The 12,120-nt window shown below is 46.7% G+C and overlaps 1 protein-coding gene across 4 annotated transcripts in view; it reads right to left on the bottom strand.

Annotated features, from left to right (window-relative positions):
* RBM25 (RNA binding motif protein 25) overlaps positions 1–12,120 on the bottom strand; it is a 1,759,384-nt gene that overhangs the window by 1,581,702 nt on the left and 165,562 nt on the right. For all 4 annotated transcript variants that reach the window (XM_044074670.1, XM_044074671.1, XM_044074673.1 and 1 more), the window contains exon 2: positions 2,363–2,486. In XM_044074670.1, coding sequence (XP_043930605.1) covers positions 2,363–2,468 — 106 coding nt within the window. In that variant the 5' untranslated portion in view covers positions 2,469–2,486. The remainder of the gene's footprint in view (positions 1–2,362; positions 2,487–12,120) is intronic.

The following is a 12,120-nucleotide window of genomic DNA, read 5'->3' as shown; positions in this document are numbered from 1 at the left end:
CTGGGGTTTCTGCTGTGTCTGGGCTTGGATTGAGAAGGCCTGGAAGGGGCCGGAAAGGACAAATTCTTAGAGGGCCAATGCCTACTGAATCTTGGAGGCTGAACTTGTAAGAAATCTTTAACAGTTTGCATAGATTTAGCTTTATTTTCCATCTTTTTAAGAACTTCCTCAGATTGGTTGCCAAACAGGCGGTCCTGATTTAAGGGAGCATCCAACAGTTTAGCTTTAACATGATCAGGCAAAGATTGCTCCTTAAGCCAAGCATACCTTCTGAGTACAGACCCAGTGACAGCAGCCCTGCAAGAGGCCTCTAATGAATCAAACCCACATTGCAAAGTAGGTTTGCCAACCTGTTCAGCAGAATGCATTAAATCATGTAATTCCTTATTTTCAGCACAGTCAGGAATCAACATAATTTTCTGTTAAAGCAATCCAATAATATGTTGTTGATACTTTAACATATGAAACTGACAGTTTAAGGCCCTAATGGCCAAAGCTGCAGAAGTGTAAACCTTCGTACCCCATCTATCCAGCACCTGGAGTTTCTATCAGAAGGGGTAGGATTTTTGGCAGTAGAAGCCTTAATGCCCTTCGGTCCCTGTGAAATAGTCTCTGGATCTGTAATAGGGTTTTTAAAAATGAACATGTAAGAATCAGGAACCTTGTAATATCGGTCAGGTTTTCTGGAGCAGGAGGCAAAGAATCAGGGGCCAAACTAGATTCCGAAAAAGCATCATCAACAATGTCTAGTACAAAGGCCTATGTTGAGGCAGGAGCAAGAAATCCCCAAGCTTCTTTTTCGAATCAGAAAAATCCTGGCTTTCCCAGTGGAAATGCTCCCTTAAAGTGTGCAAGGTTTCACCAAAAGAAAAATCCTCTGGAGGGGAAGCAGACGGAATAGAGTCCTCTGCATCAGAATCCTCATAAGTAGATAAGGGTAAACAGAGATCATCAGAAAAAATCAGAATCCTGGTCAGGAGATTCATAAACAAATTCAGTACTAGGTCTCTTAGAAGAGGATGGCTGGCTTCCCTGATTAAAGTTATAATGTCTTCAGCCATTCTTATTATTTGTTTTTTAGGCATAGAGGCCTGAGCATGTGGCCTGGGCGTCCATTTTCTAGGCATGGTTCGAGGTTTAGGCCTTAAAGAAGAAGGAAGCGTCGGTTTAATATGCAAGTCCGTAGGCCTGAATACACTCTCAGAAGCTGGTGCCTGCACAGCGGCTCCGGACCCATCCAAGGTAGAGACATCCGCAGGTTCCACAGTTGAAGCATCTCGTGGCATACCGGACTCCAAATGGGAATCAGTAGAGGCCTGCGAATCAGAAGTAGCGGGTATCAGGGGCTGCAAAAGCACCTCACTGAGTACCGGCGACCTGGCGACTGGCTTAGGAGAAGCGTTGTCGGCAGCTATGGACCTAGGCGGCCTGTCTCTGTCTTTATCTTTGCATTTTTTCAGAATTCTGGTAGTCGGATGAATTATTGACGACATTTCTGGATAACTGAACAGAGAATCAAAATATTTAGAAGCGAAAATATATTGACGATGTATAGTGCGTTGATTAAATAAGGCACAAAACCGACAGCAAGGAACGGCATGGGCAGGGCCTAGGCAAGGAATACAGTACGAATGAAAATCTTTGTGAGGTATTTGCTTTCCACAAGAAATGCAATTATTAACTTTTATTGACACCGGTAAGGAGCAAGAAAAAGTTTCCCCAACGGGGTACTTAGCTTTAGTGTAAAACTTCGGTTCTGAAACTTGAAAACAAAAATTTCAGGAGTCAGCCGACCGGCACTTGCGAAATGCTTCTGTTTCGGGCACCACACGGTAAGAAAGACTGATGTAATGGCGTTGGCTGTATGTTTTATACCCCTGACGAACTGACGTCATGGAAGAAGGGACAGCAACTGACGCAGGACCTAAGACTTTGTTAATCAGGCCGACTGAGGGCCACTGCAAGCAGATAACTCCAAATGTGATGACTGCAACAGTGAAACACGAAGAACATCAGTGCAAACACTGAATAATAAGACAGGAGAGGATACATCAGCACCCTGGGAAAAATTTTAGGCATAAAGCAGTCTTAACACCTGCAGCACTAGTCCTGATGGTTCTGCAGCCAGAGTCCTAAAACCGAAGATGCCTTTTCATTTCACTAAATGCCATATGAATGTGTTGGACAAAAAAAGAAAGAAAAAAAGGTATGGTGGTAGAATCACATTGCATGAACACTTGTGCCAGGAATGGCAATTGTTAACTGTTAATGCAGTTCCACCGTTTTCAACCCAAAAACATGGTGTTAAAAACAAAAAAGACAGCAGAAAGTTACCTCAAATAAGTTATCCAATAATACTTACCAGGAGGTACAGGGGGTGGGAAAGCAGCAAACTGTGGTGGTGGTATCCCAGGAGGAAGAGTAGGAATTCCCATGGGGGGGCGATTTATGTGAGGTGGAAAAGACATGTCTTCTCAGGTATCAACCTAAAGAAAAAAAAATAGAAGAACTTACTGGTTAATCTAAAATGAAATGAACACAGAAGCTTTCTGTACCTAAACCTGCACCAGAAAAACTGTACATACAGAGGTTTCCACAACCACATTTTCAGTTTACAACCTGCATTCACAAATACAATTAACCCAGGAATAGTAAAACTGACAACTTCATCTTAGGCTCTTCATAATGAAAAGTACAGTTTTGTACCTACCATAAATGTAGATGTTCGAGGATCCACATTGCTGCAGTCCTAACTATTGGGTAGTCCGCTGTCCCAGTCGGCCCGAATTCCAAAGTATATGGCTGACGTCGGTCAAGGCGCATTAGACTGACGTCAGTACGTCAGGGTACTAATGCGCATGACCGACGTCATATCCTCAGTCTTTTCTTGCCCCAGATGTCAGAAGACCCTAAAAAGACAAGGCCAAAACCAAAAACTCCAAACATTCCTGCACCAAAAATATATACAAAATTACCAGAGTATAACCTCACCTACACAACCACCCCTAAACACAGAGGGGAAGGAGGGAGGGTAAATTGGACTGCAGCAATGTGGATCCTCGAACATCTACATTTATGGTAGGTACAAAACTGTACTATGTTCTTCATTCCACATTGCTGCAGTCCTAACTATTGGGTAGAATCCCAAAGCAGAGGTAAGGGAGGCTGGCAAATCATAAGGAAGCAGGAGCTGACAACATGCCTTGCAAAATAGCTGTGGCAAAACCAGCCCTAGATTTAGAGTAGAGAGGAAGGTGATAATGCTTAGAGAAAGTATGCACTGAACTCCAAGTAGCTGCCTCCAAAATATCCTTAGTTGCCACCCCCCTTAGAAATGCTGTAGAAGTGGCAGTAGCCCTAGTGGAATGAGGCCTAATCCCAGCTGGAATCTCCTTGCCATGATGGGAATAACAAAATGCAATGCAAAACCCAAATAGAAATAGTTTGTTTTGACACAGGCTTGCCCTGAGAACTCACAGCAAAAGAAACAAACAACTGCTGAGACTGCCTAAAATCCTTAGTCCTGCTTAAATAATAATGCAATTGCCTGTGCACATCTAAAGTGTGCAAAATCTTTTCCCCTTTATTTTGGGGATCTGCATAAAAAGTAGGTAAATGAATAGTTTGGTTTAAAGCCACACTAGAAACCACCTTAGGCATAAAAGAAGGATTAGTACGTAATGATACCCTATCCTTATGAAAAATCAAAAAAGGCTCTACCGCCACAAGGGCCTGCAATTCAGAAACCCTTCTTGCAGAAGTAATGGCCAACAAAAAAGCAGTCTTCCATGACAAGTAATTCAATTCAGCAGTAGCCTTGAGGCTCAAAAGGTTGTAGAGTAAGTTTCTCCAACACAAAATTGAGATCCCAAGCAGGAGTAGGAGCTCTGGGGGTCTTATATTCTTTGCCCTCTAAGAAATTGCTTGAACAAAGGATGCGAAAACAATGGTGGGTCACAATCATAGTGAGCTGAAATTGCTGCAGCATGAATCTTAATGGAAGAGAAAGACAAACCTTTGTCCAATAACTCAGTAAGATATTGAAGAGCCACACTCAAATTAGGCTCAGAAATTTCCAAATTGTTTGCTGTACTCCAAAATAAAAATCTCTTCCATTTTTCTGCGTACACTTTCCTTGTACTAGGTCTTCTGGCTTCCATAATCACATTTAAAACTTGTTGAGGAAGTTGAGACCTGCTGTGTTTCAAAACAGAATATGCCAGGCTGTTAGATGAAGAGAGTGAAGCTTGACATTGAGCAAGTGACCGTCCCTCTGAGACAACAGGTGTGGAATCAAAGGTAAAGGCCATGGAGGCTTCCTTACCAGACTCCTCAGTAATGGGTACCAGTGTTGCCGAGGCCAATCTGGAGCTATTAAAATCATCCTTGGCTTGTCTTGTCTGACCTTTAGGAGCACCTTTGGGAGAAGAGGCAGAGGTGGAAAGGCATACACATGAAGATTTTTCCAACTGAAAGAAAGAGCATCCACTTTCCAAGCTGTGTGATGAAACCTCTTTGTGCAAAACTTTGGCAGCTGGTGGTTTAGTGGAGAAGCGAACAGATCTATGTCTGGAGTTCCCCATGACACTGTCAATTTTGAAATACATGAAGATCCAGTTTCCACTCGTGGGGATCCATGATTTGTCTGCTTAACACATCTGCTAAGGAGTTCTGTGCTCGGCAGAAACCTTGCCTGAAGAGTCAGTTGCAAGCTGAGCAGTCTCCCATAAAATCATTGCTTGCCTGCACAACGGGTAAGAATGTGTTCCCCTTGTTTGTTGATGTACCACATGACAGTTGTGTTGTCTGTTAGAATCAACACCTGCCCTGGAAGAAGTAACTCCTTGAAAGCCATTAATGCAAACTGGACTACTAACATCTCTTTCATGTTGATATGTAGATGCTGTAGTCTGGCAGGCCACTTGTCTTGTATCCACTTTCCATTTAGATGAGCTCCCCAAGCAATGTCTGAGGCATCTGTCGTTAGAATCTGACTCGCCTCTGGCCGGGTCACAGAGAGTCCCTTGTTTAGGTGACATTCCTGAGCCCACCACAAAAATTCCTTTTGAATGCAAGGTATTATTTGAATGACAGTGTCCAAATCCTGGCAGTGCTGTGTCCATACATTTTTGAGGTACCATTGCAGCTTCCTCATATGCAGTTTGGCATTGGGAAGCACCAGAATACAAGATGCCATGAACCCTAAGGCTTGAAGGACTGTCCTTGCAGTCAGCCCGGACTGAAGAGATAGTTGATGGAAGTAACTGGAAAGATTCTTTTGTTTGTCCGGGGTTAAAAAGGCCATCTGGGCTGCTGTATTCAGTCTCACACCCAGAAAGCACATGTCTTGAGAGGGTACTAGACTGGACTTTATTTCGTTCACAGAATACCCTAGGCATCTTAGCACTGCTATCACAAATTCCAAATGCTGTAAAGGTCTTCCTTTTCTTGAGCCAGAATCAGGCAGTCGTCCAAGTAAGGATAGATTTGAATTCCTTTTAGCCTGAAGTAAGCTATCACTGGAGCCAGAACCTTTGTGAATACTCTGGGCAGTAGATAAGCCAAAGGGCAATGCAGAGAACTGATAATGAGAATTTCCAGCTCGAAAACGCAGATACTTCCTGCAACTTAGTCGGATAGGCACATGAAGGTAAGCTTCCTTGAGATCTAAAGTTACCATCCAGTGACCTTTGCCCAGCAGAGGTAAAAGCTGTTGTAACGTCAACATTTTGAACTTGGGAATGTCCAGATAAGTATTGAGGATAGATAAATCCAAAATTGGTCTCCACGTGTTCCCCTTCTTCGTTACTAGGAACAGGCGAGAATAAAATCCTAGGCCCCTTTCTGGCACAGGAACTGGCTGAATGGCCCCTATTTGGAGCAACAGAGAAATTTGCTTGTGAGCCTCTTTTCTTTGAAGAGGAGGAATGTCTGGCATGCCTTTGAAAGGAGGCAAGGTATGGAAATAAAACCTGTAACCGTGGTGAATGATATCCAAAACCCATCTGTCTTGGGTAATTAAATCCCAATTTTCTTTGAAAAGAGCCAGCCTTCCTCCCAAAGGTGCTGCCAGGCGAGAATGTACAGGCAGCTGAAAAGGTAGGTCATTGGGTCTGTTTACGAAAGGACTGACCCCTGCCCTCACCAGAAGTCTGAGCAGGTGAACTCCCTGTTCTAGGCCTAAAGAACCTTGAGCTCTGCCCCTACCACGTCTAGACCTACCCCTAGACTGGGAATCATAAGCAGGATATGTCCATCCCTTAGTAGGCCAATTTCTACTAAACTTGGAGGCTGCACCTGCAAAAATCCTTAACAGTTTGCATAGACTTAGCCTTGTCCTCCATTTTCTTTAAAACTGCTTCCACAGGCGAACCAAACAACACATCAGACTGTAAAGGAGCATCCAGAATCCTTGTTTTAACATGCTCAGCTAAATTCTGATCCCTCAACCATGCGTGCCTCGAAGAACAGAACCAGTGGCAGCCACCCTCGAGGAGGCCTGCACAGCATCAAAACCACACTGCAAGGAATGCTTACCCACCTGTTCAGACACATGAACTAAATCCTGCAACTCTTTACACTCAATACCTTCTGCCAGAGCATCCACCTTAGATTTCAATTGTGAAAGGAGATAATTCTGATATTTTAACATGTGAAACTGACAATTCAACGCCCTCATGGCTAAAGTGGAAGAAGTATACACTTTCTTTCCCCATCTATCCAAAGCCCTTGCCTCTTTATCAGGAGGAACAGGATTTTTAACAACAGAAGCCTTCACACCTTTAGGCGCCTGAGAGACAGTTTCGGTTCAGCCCTAGGACTCTTAAAAGATACTTATGAGCTTCAGGCACCCTATAGTACCTATCCGGTTTAACTGGGGCAGGAGGCAAAGAATCAGGATTCAGGAAGCCTCTGCAAAACATCTTCCACCACATTCAAAACAGGAGGTATAGCTAAAGGCCTATGCTGGGGTAAAAACAAGAATTCCCTAAGCCTCTTCCTGGAATCAGAGAAATCTTGACCTTCCCATTTAAAATGCTCCCTCATGGAATGCAGAGTCTCTGAAAATGAAAAATCCTCAGGAGGAGAAGCCGAAGGAGTAGAATCATCCACATCAGAATCAGAATAAGGAGGATACTCCTGCAAGTCTTCAGCCAAAGACTCAGAAGCCTCCGAACGTTGCTCAAAACTCTCAAACTCAGGTTCCACCCTAGGCCTCTTATCAGGAGGGGGCATAGAACCTCTAATCATAGTAATCAAATCCTCTGCCATTTTAAGCATATGTTTCTTAGGCAAGGACCCTGAAGCAGTAGGAGAAACCCCCACTGAAGCTAAACTAGGCCTGCCTCTCAAAGAGGCCTTGGAAACAGAAGGGGAGGCTCTAACCACCTTAGGAAGAGAGGGAAGAACAGCCACCTGAGAAGCCCCTTCAGCCTGGCCTAGTTCCTGAGAGGACACATCCTGTAACAGTAAAGTCTCTCCCTGAGACTCCAAAGAAACTCCTGGCAGAACCTCCGGCTCCACTGAGCCTTCTAAAGAACCGACGTCCGGGACCGTCGGTTCTTCCACTCTAGGCTTTGCTGCTTTGTCCTTGCGCTTTTGGCGAAGCGGGCGCCGGAGCATCCGGCGGCATTTTATAATTACAACGCTTCCCAAAACTAACCTGGCACAGTCTAACCTTCTCTTAATAGTGCGTTTGTTAAATCTAGCACAAGAGCGGCATCCAACAATGTCGTGCTCAGGCCCTAAACAAGGTATACACAAGGTATGGTAATCCCTATGAGGTATCTGTTTCCCACAAGAAATACAGTTATTCACTTTTTCTGACATCCGGTTAAATACTGAGGCAAGAAAAAACCAAAATATTCCCCAACGGGGTACTTAGCCAACTTTGATTCGGTCTGAAACTCTGACTTCAGAAACTTTCAGAACGCCAACCTGCACTCGCAAAACTGCTTCTGCATCGGACCATGCGGCAAAAAAGACTGAGGATATGACGTCGGTCATGCGCATTAGTACCCTGACGTACTGACGTCAGTCTAATGCGCCCTGACCGACGTCAGCCATATACTTTGGTATTCGGGCCGACTGGGACAGCGGACTACCCAATAGTTAGGACTGCAGCAATGTGGAATGAAGAACATCACTTAAAAGACATTTTACTACTCTCTTTTTCTATCTCTCTCCCCTACTTTCAATGCAAACACCTGCAAATAAAGTCTGACCCAACCCTCCGGAAACAAAAAAGTGCAACATTAACAAATGCTAAGCAAAATGGACAAAGTATCCTACCTCCTGCTTCAGCATACTTTGTAAAATGCTTTGAACAGCACCTCTGACTAACATAAGACACTGGTGTCTACATTTGGCAAGTTACACAGGCTACCTTCAACAACATCTCACTTTCAGTACAAGGTAAGCAACATGATTAACACAACAGTAAAACAGGAAATGACAGTTTGGAGACTAAACTCAAACCAGATACAACAAATATGGATAAACTAGTAAATTCAATGCCAAAGGCTTCAATGAAAATCACAACTAAAAGAGCATGACAAAAACAAACAGGATATCTGTACAGAACGCTTTAACACACTTAACTTGCTTTACTTTCAAATACTGATCCAACGTCACTGCATTCTTGAGTACTTAAAATATGCAAAAATTACAGGACTACTCATCAGACTACAGACCTCAACCTCTCTGCCACATCACCTATGTCGGGCCCAGATGGAAAAACGTTTCCATTTACTGTTGTAGACCTTCCTGGTAGAAGGCTTATGCGCCGCCACCAGGATGGATTTAACGGTGGACGAGATACCGGGAGTCCTAGCCACTAACGGAACTGGATCAACCAAGCCATGAGCTTGAGGTCATCCAGATTCGGGGTTGTCAATCCCAAACGATGAGAAATCAGATCCGGAATGGGATCCAAGATCCAAGGAGGAGCTATGCGGCGAGACCGTAGGTACGAGAACCAGGTTTGACGAGGCCAGAATGGGACTATGAGGATAAGCTTGCTCCCCAACAGACGAGCTTTCTGCAAGAATTTTGTCATTAATGGGAGAGGAGGATAAGCATAAAGAAGATCAGATGGCCAAGCATGAACGAGAGCGTCTCTGGGGCTCTCCCCAGGCGGGGGAATTAAGAGCGAAAAACTCGCTGCACTTTGCGTTCGAAGGCGAAGAGATGGCAGCAAGGTTGACCCCCATCTGAGGAAGATCAGATTCACTACTAAGGGGTTCAGAGACCACTTGTAAGGCAAAAGGATAGTTCGACTCAGCTTGTCCGCTAAAATGTTGGACTGACCTGGAATGTGCGTTGCTAGCAGAAAACAGTTGGTGGATATCGCCCACTCCCAAACTCTCATGGCCTCTCGACAAAGAGTAAGACCTGGTCCCCCCTGTTTGTTGATGTACCAGACCACCGACATGTTGTCAGTCTGAATTGCAATAGTCCCTGGAGGGAGAAGGGCATGTAGAGCCTGCAACGCTAGAAGCACCGCCCTCAACTCCAGAACACTGATATGCAGAACGGTCTCTATTGAAGTTCACGAGAAAAGTTCTGCCCATGCAATGCCCCCCCACCCCAGGCGAGAAGCATCCCTGGTCACCGTGGCTTGGGGTTGAGGCATCAAAAACTGTTGTCCTTCCCGAAGCTCTCGAGAATGGAGCCAGCAAAGTAGGGAGTCCCTGCAAACTCTGCTGAGGGGAATCTGGGAGTCCAATGGATGTCTAAGGATGGCCCACTGGACCTGTAAGGTCCACTGAAGAACCCTCATGTTCAAGCAAGCTAGGGGTGAAAGGTTGATAGCAGCTGCCATGGACCCTAGGGCTCTCGGAACTAATTCCGCTGGTGGGGCTGGAGATTGTAGAGGGGCCTGAGATTGTAGAAGTGCTAAGACATGGAGAGTTAAACTGCGGAGCCTGTCTGCTGTCAAAAAGGCCTTGGACTGAAGTGTGTCTATTCTGGCCTCTATGAAATCCAGTACCTGAACAGGCTGAAGGGATGATTTTTCGTAATTTATGGTGATCCCCAACTGACAGGCCAAGAGTAGGAAGCAATCCCTGGCTGAGCATAGTAGATGCCTGGTGGGAGCAGCGAGGAGCCAGTCGTCCAGGTACGGGAAGACCTGTATTCCCTCAAGTCTTAGGTGGGCCACTACAACTGCCATGACCTTGGTGAACACCCTGGGGGCTGTGGTGAGGCCAAAAGGGAGGACCCTGAACTGATAATGACTGGCCCCCAGTCGAAAGAGGAGAAACCTCCTGGATCGCCTGTCCATGAGAATGTGGTAGTACGCTTTCTTGAGGTCTATGGAGCACAGCCAGTCGTTCTCCTGCAGAAGGGGGAGATTAGATTGAAGAGTGACCATCCAGAATTTCTCCTTGGCAATGAACAGGTTCAATGTAGACAGGTCGAGAATCGGTCTTAAGTCCCCTATCTTTTTTGGCACCAAAAAGAACCTGCAGTAACTGCCCGACCTGGACTGTCCTGGGGGGGGATGTGCTGGATGGCCTTTTTTCTTAGCAGCTTCTTTATTTCTGAAGCCGCCACCTCCCTCTGACTGGGTGGAACATCGGGGAGGTGCCTCAACTGAGGTGGAAAATCTATGAAGGGGATAGAGTAACCTCTGGATATTATTCGGAGCACCCAGCGATCTGTAGTGATGGACTCCCAATGTGCTAGATGTTCTGAGAAATGCCCCCGACTGCCTCCACAGAGGAGCAGTCGGGCAACCCCTCAGGGTTGCTGCGCGGGTCTTCGAAGGGTTCCCGCAACCCGAAATTCTTCGGTCCCCCTCCTGCCTCTGAGCCGGCATCCACCTTGTCCTCCCCTGCCTCTGATGGACGAAGGGTCCGGAGCGGAACGGGACTGCTGAGACTTCTGGAACCACATCTTCTTTTGTCCTCTCTGGTTCCTGGAAAAGGATCTTTGAGGAGCCGAGAAGTGGATTCAGATGGCAGACAGCGTCTTCCCGTCTTTCTCGCTCTGAAGCAGCATATCGCGGATGGTCTTGCCAAACAGCGTAGAACAGTCAAAGGGAGCGTTCACGAAGGACGCCTTGAAGGGTTCCGCAAAGTTGGAGCCAGGCGTGACGCCGTAAGGCGATACCTGCTCCGCTGGCTCTAGCTGCCCCCTCAGTGGCATGGGAGAGAAGCCGCATAGAAGTGTTGGATATAGATTTTAGAATGGCCATGCGAGCCGAGAAAGTTTGTTTGTCCTCAGCTGCCATGGACTCCGGGGGAGACCCAGCGTACTCTTTTATAAGATCCCACTGAAGCCGAATCACATGTGCCAAGTAATTCAGTGCCCTTATGGAAAAGGTGGCTGAAGCAAACATCCGCTTTCCGATGCGATCCATCGTCCGAGACTCCTTGTCGGGAGGATGGACCGAGGAACTATCCTGCGCCAGTTCCTTCTTGATGGAAGCCGCCACCACCATGGCATCCACCAGGGAACCTTTACTCCATGCTGCCTTGTCTGTCGGGGGGCTAAGGATCTTATCTGGTCTCCTAGGGATTGGCTCCACAGTGTCCGGCTCCTTCCATGCCCTGGTAGTAATCAGGTCTACCAGGGGGTCCGTAGCCCGAGCAGGGGACCTCGAACCCTTTGAGAGCACCCTCTCCACCACATCAAAAGCCGAAGGTGAACCACGCTCCCTGGGATCCGAGAGCAGCCCCCTCGGATCAGACATGTGGGTCGGCGCCGGAGCCGAAGCGATCGGACCCGAAAGGGAAGTGTGCTCCGACCGCATCGGAGCCGAAGACACACATACCCCTGCGGATCTGAGGCTCAGCTCTCAGCCCCGAGAGCTGGGATCCGAAAAAGGACCCGATAAACTCGAGGGTAAGGCCGGGGTCGAAGTAGTGATTACTAATGGCGCCGACTCCCCGGCTCTGAGGCTACTCGGCTCTGACGGCTCCGAAACCCGATAATGGATCGGAGAAGGAGCAATGGGGGGCAAAGAAGGGGGCCGAGCTCCCCCCAAGAGGGGGGAGGCAAGAGCACTCCCATCTGCATCTGGGCCTGAAGGAAGTGACGCATCATCCGGTCCATGTCTGCGTTGGAAAGGCTCCTCGTAGATCCAGAAGAGGCTGCCGAGGCTGGTTGGGAAGG

This window comes from Protopterus annectens, chromosome 6.part0 (genome assembly GCF_019279795.1).
Source record: "Protopterus annectens isolate FY-2018-M chromosome 6.part0, PAN1.0, whole genome shotgun sequence".
In the NCBI taxonomy this organism is placed as follows: Eukaryota; Metazoa; Chordata; order Ceratodontiformes; family Protopteridae; genus Protopterus; species Protopterus annectens.
This window is presented reverse-complemented; position numbering and strand designations above follow the sequence as displayed.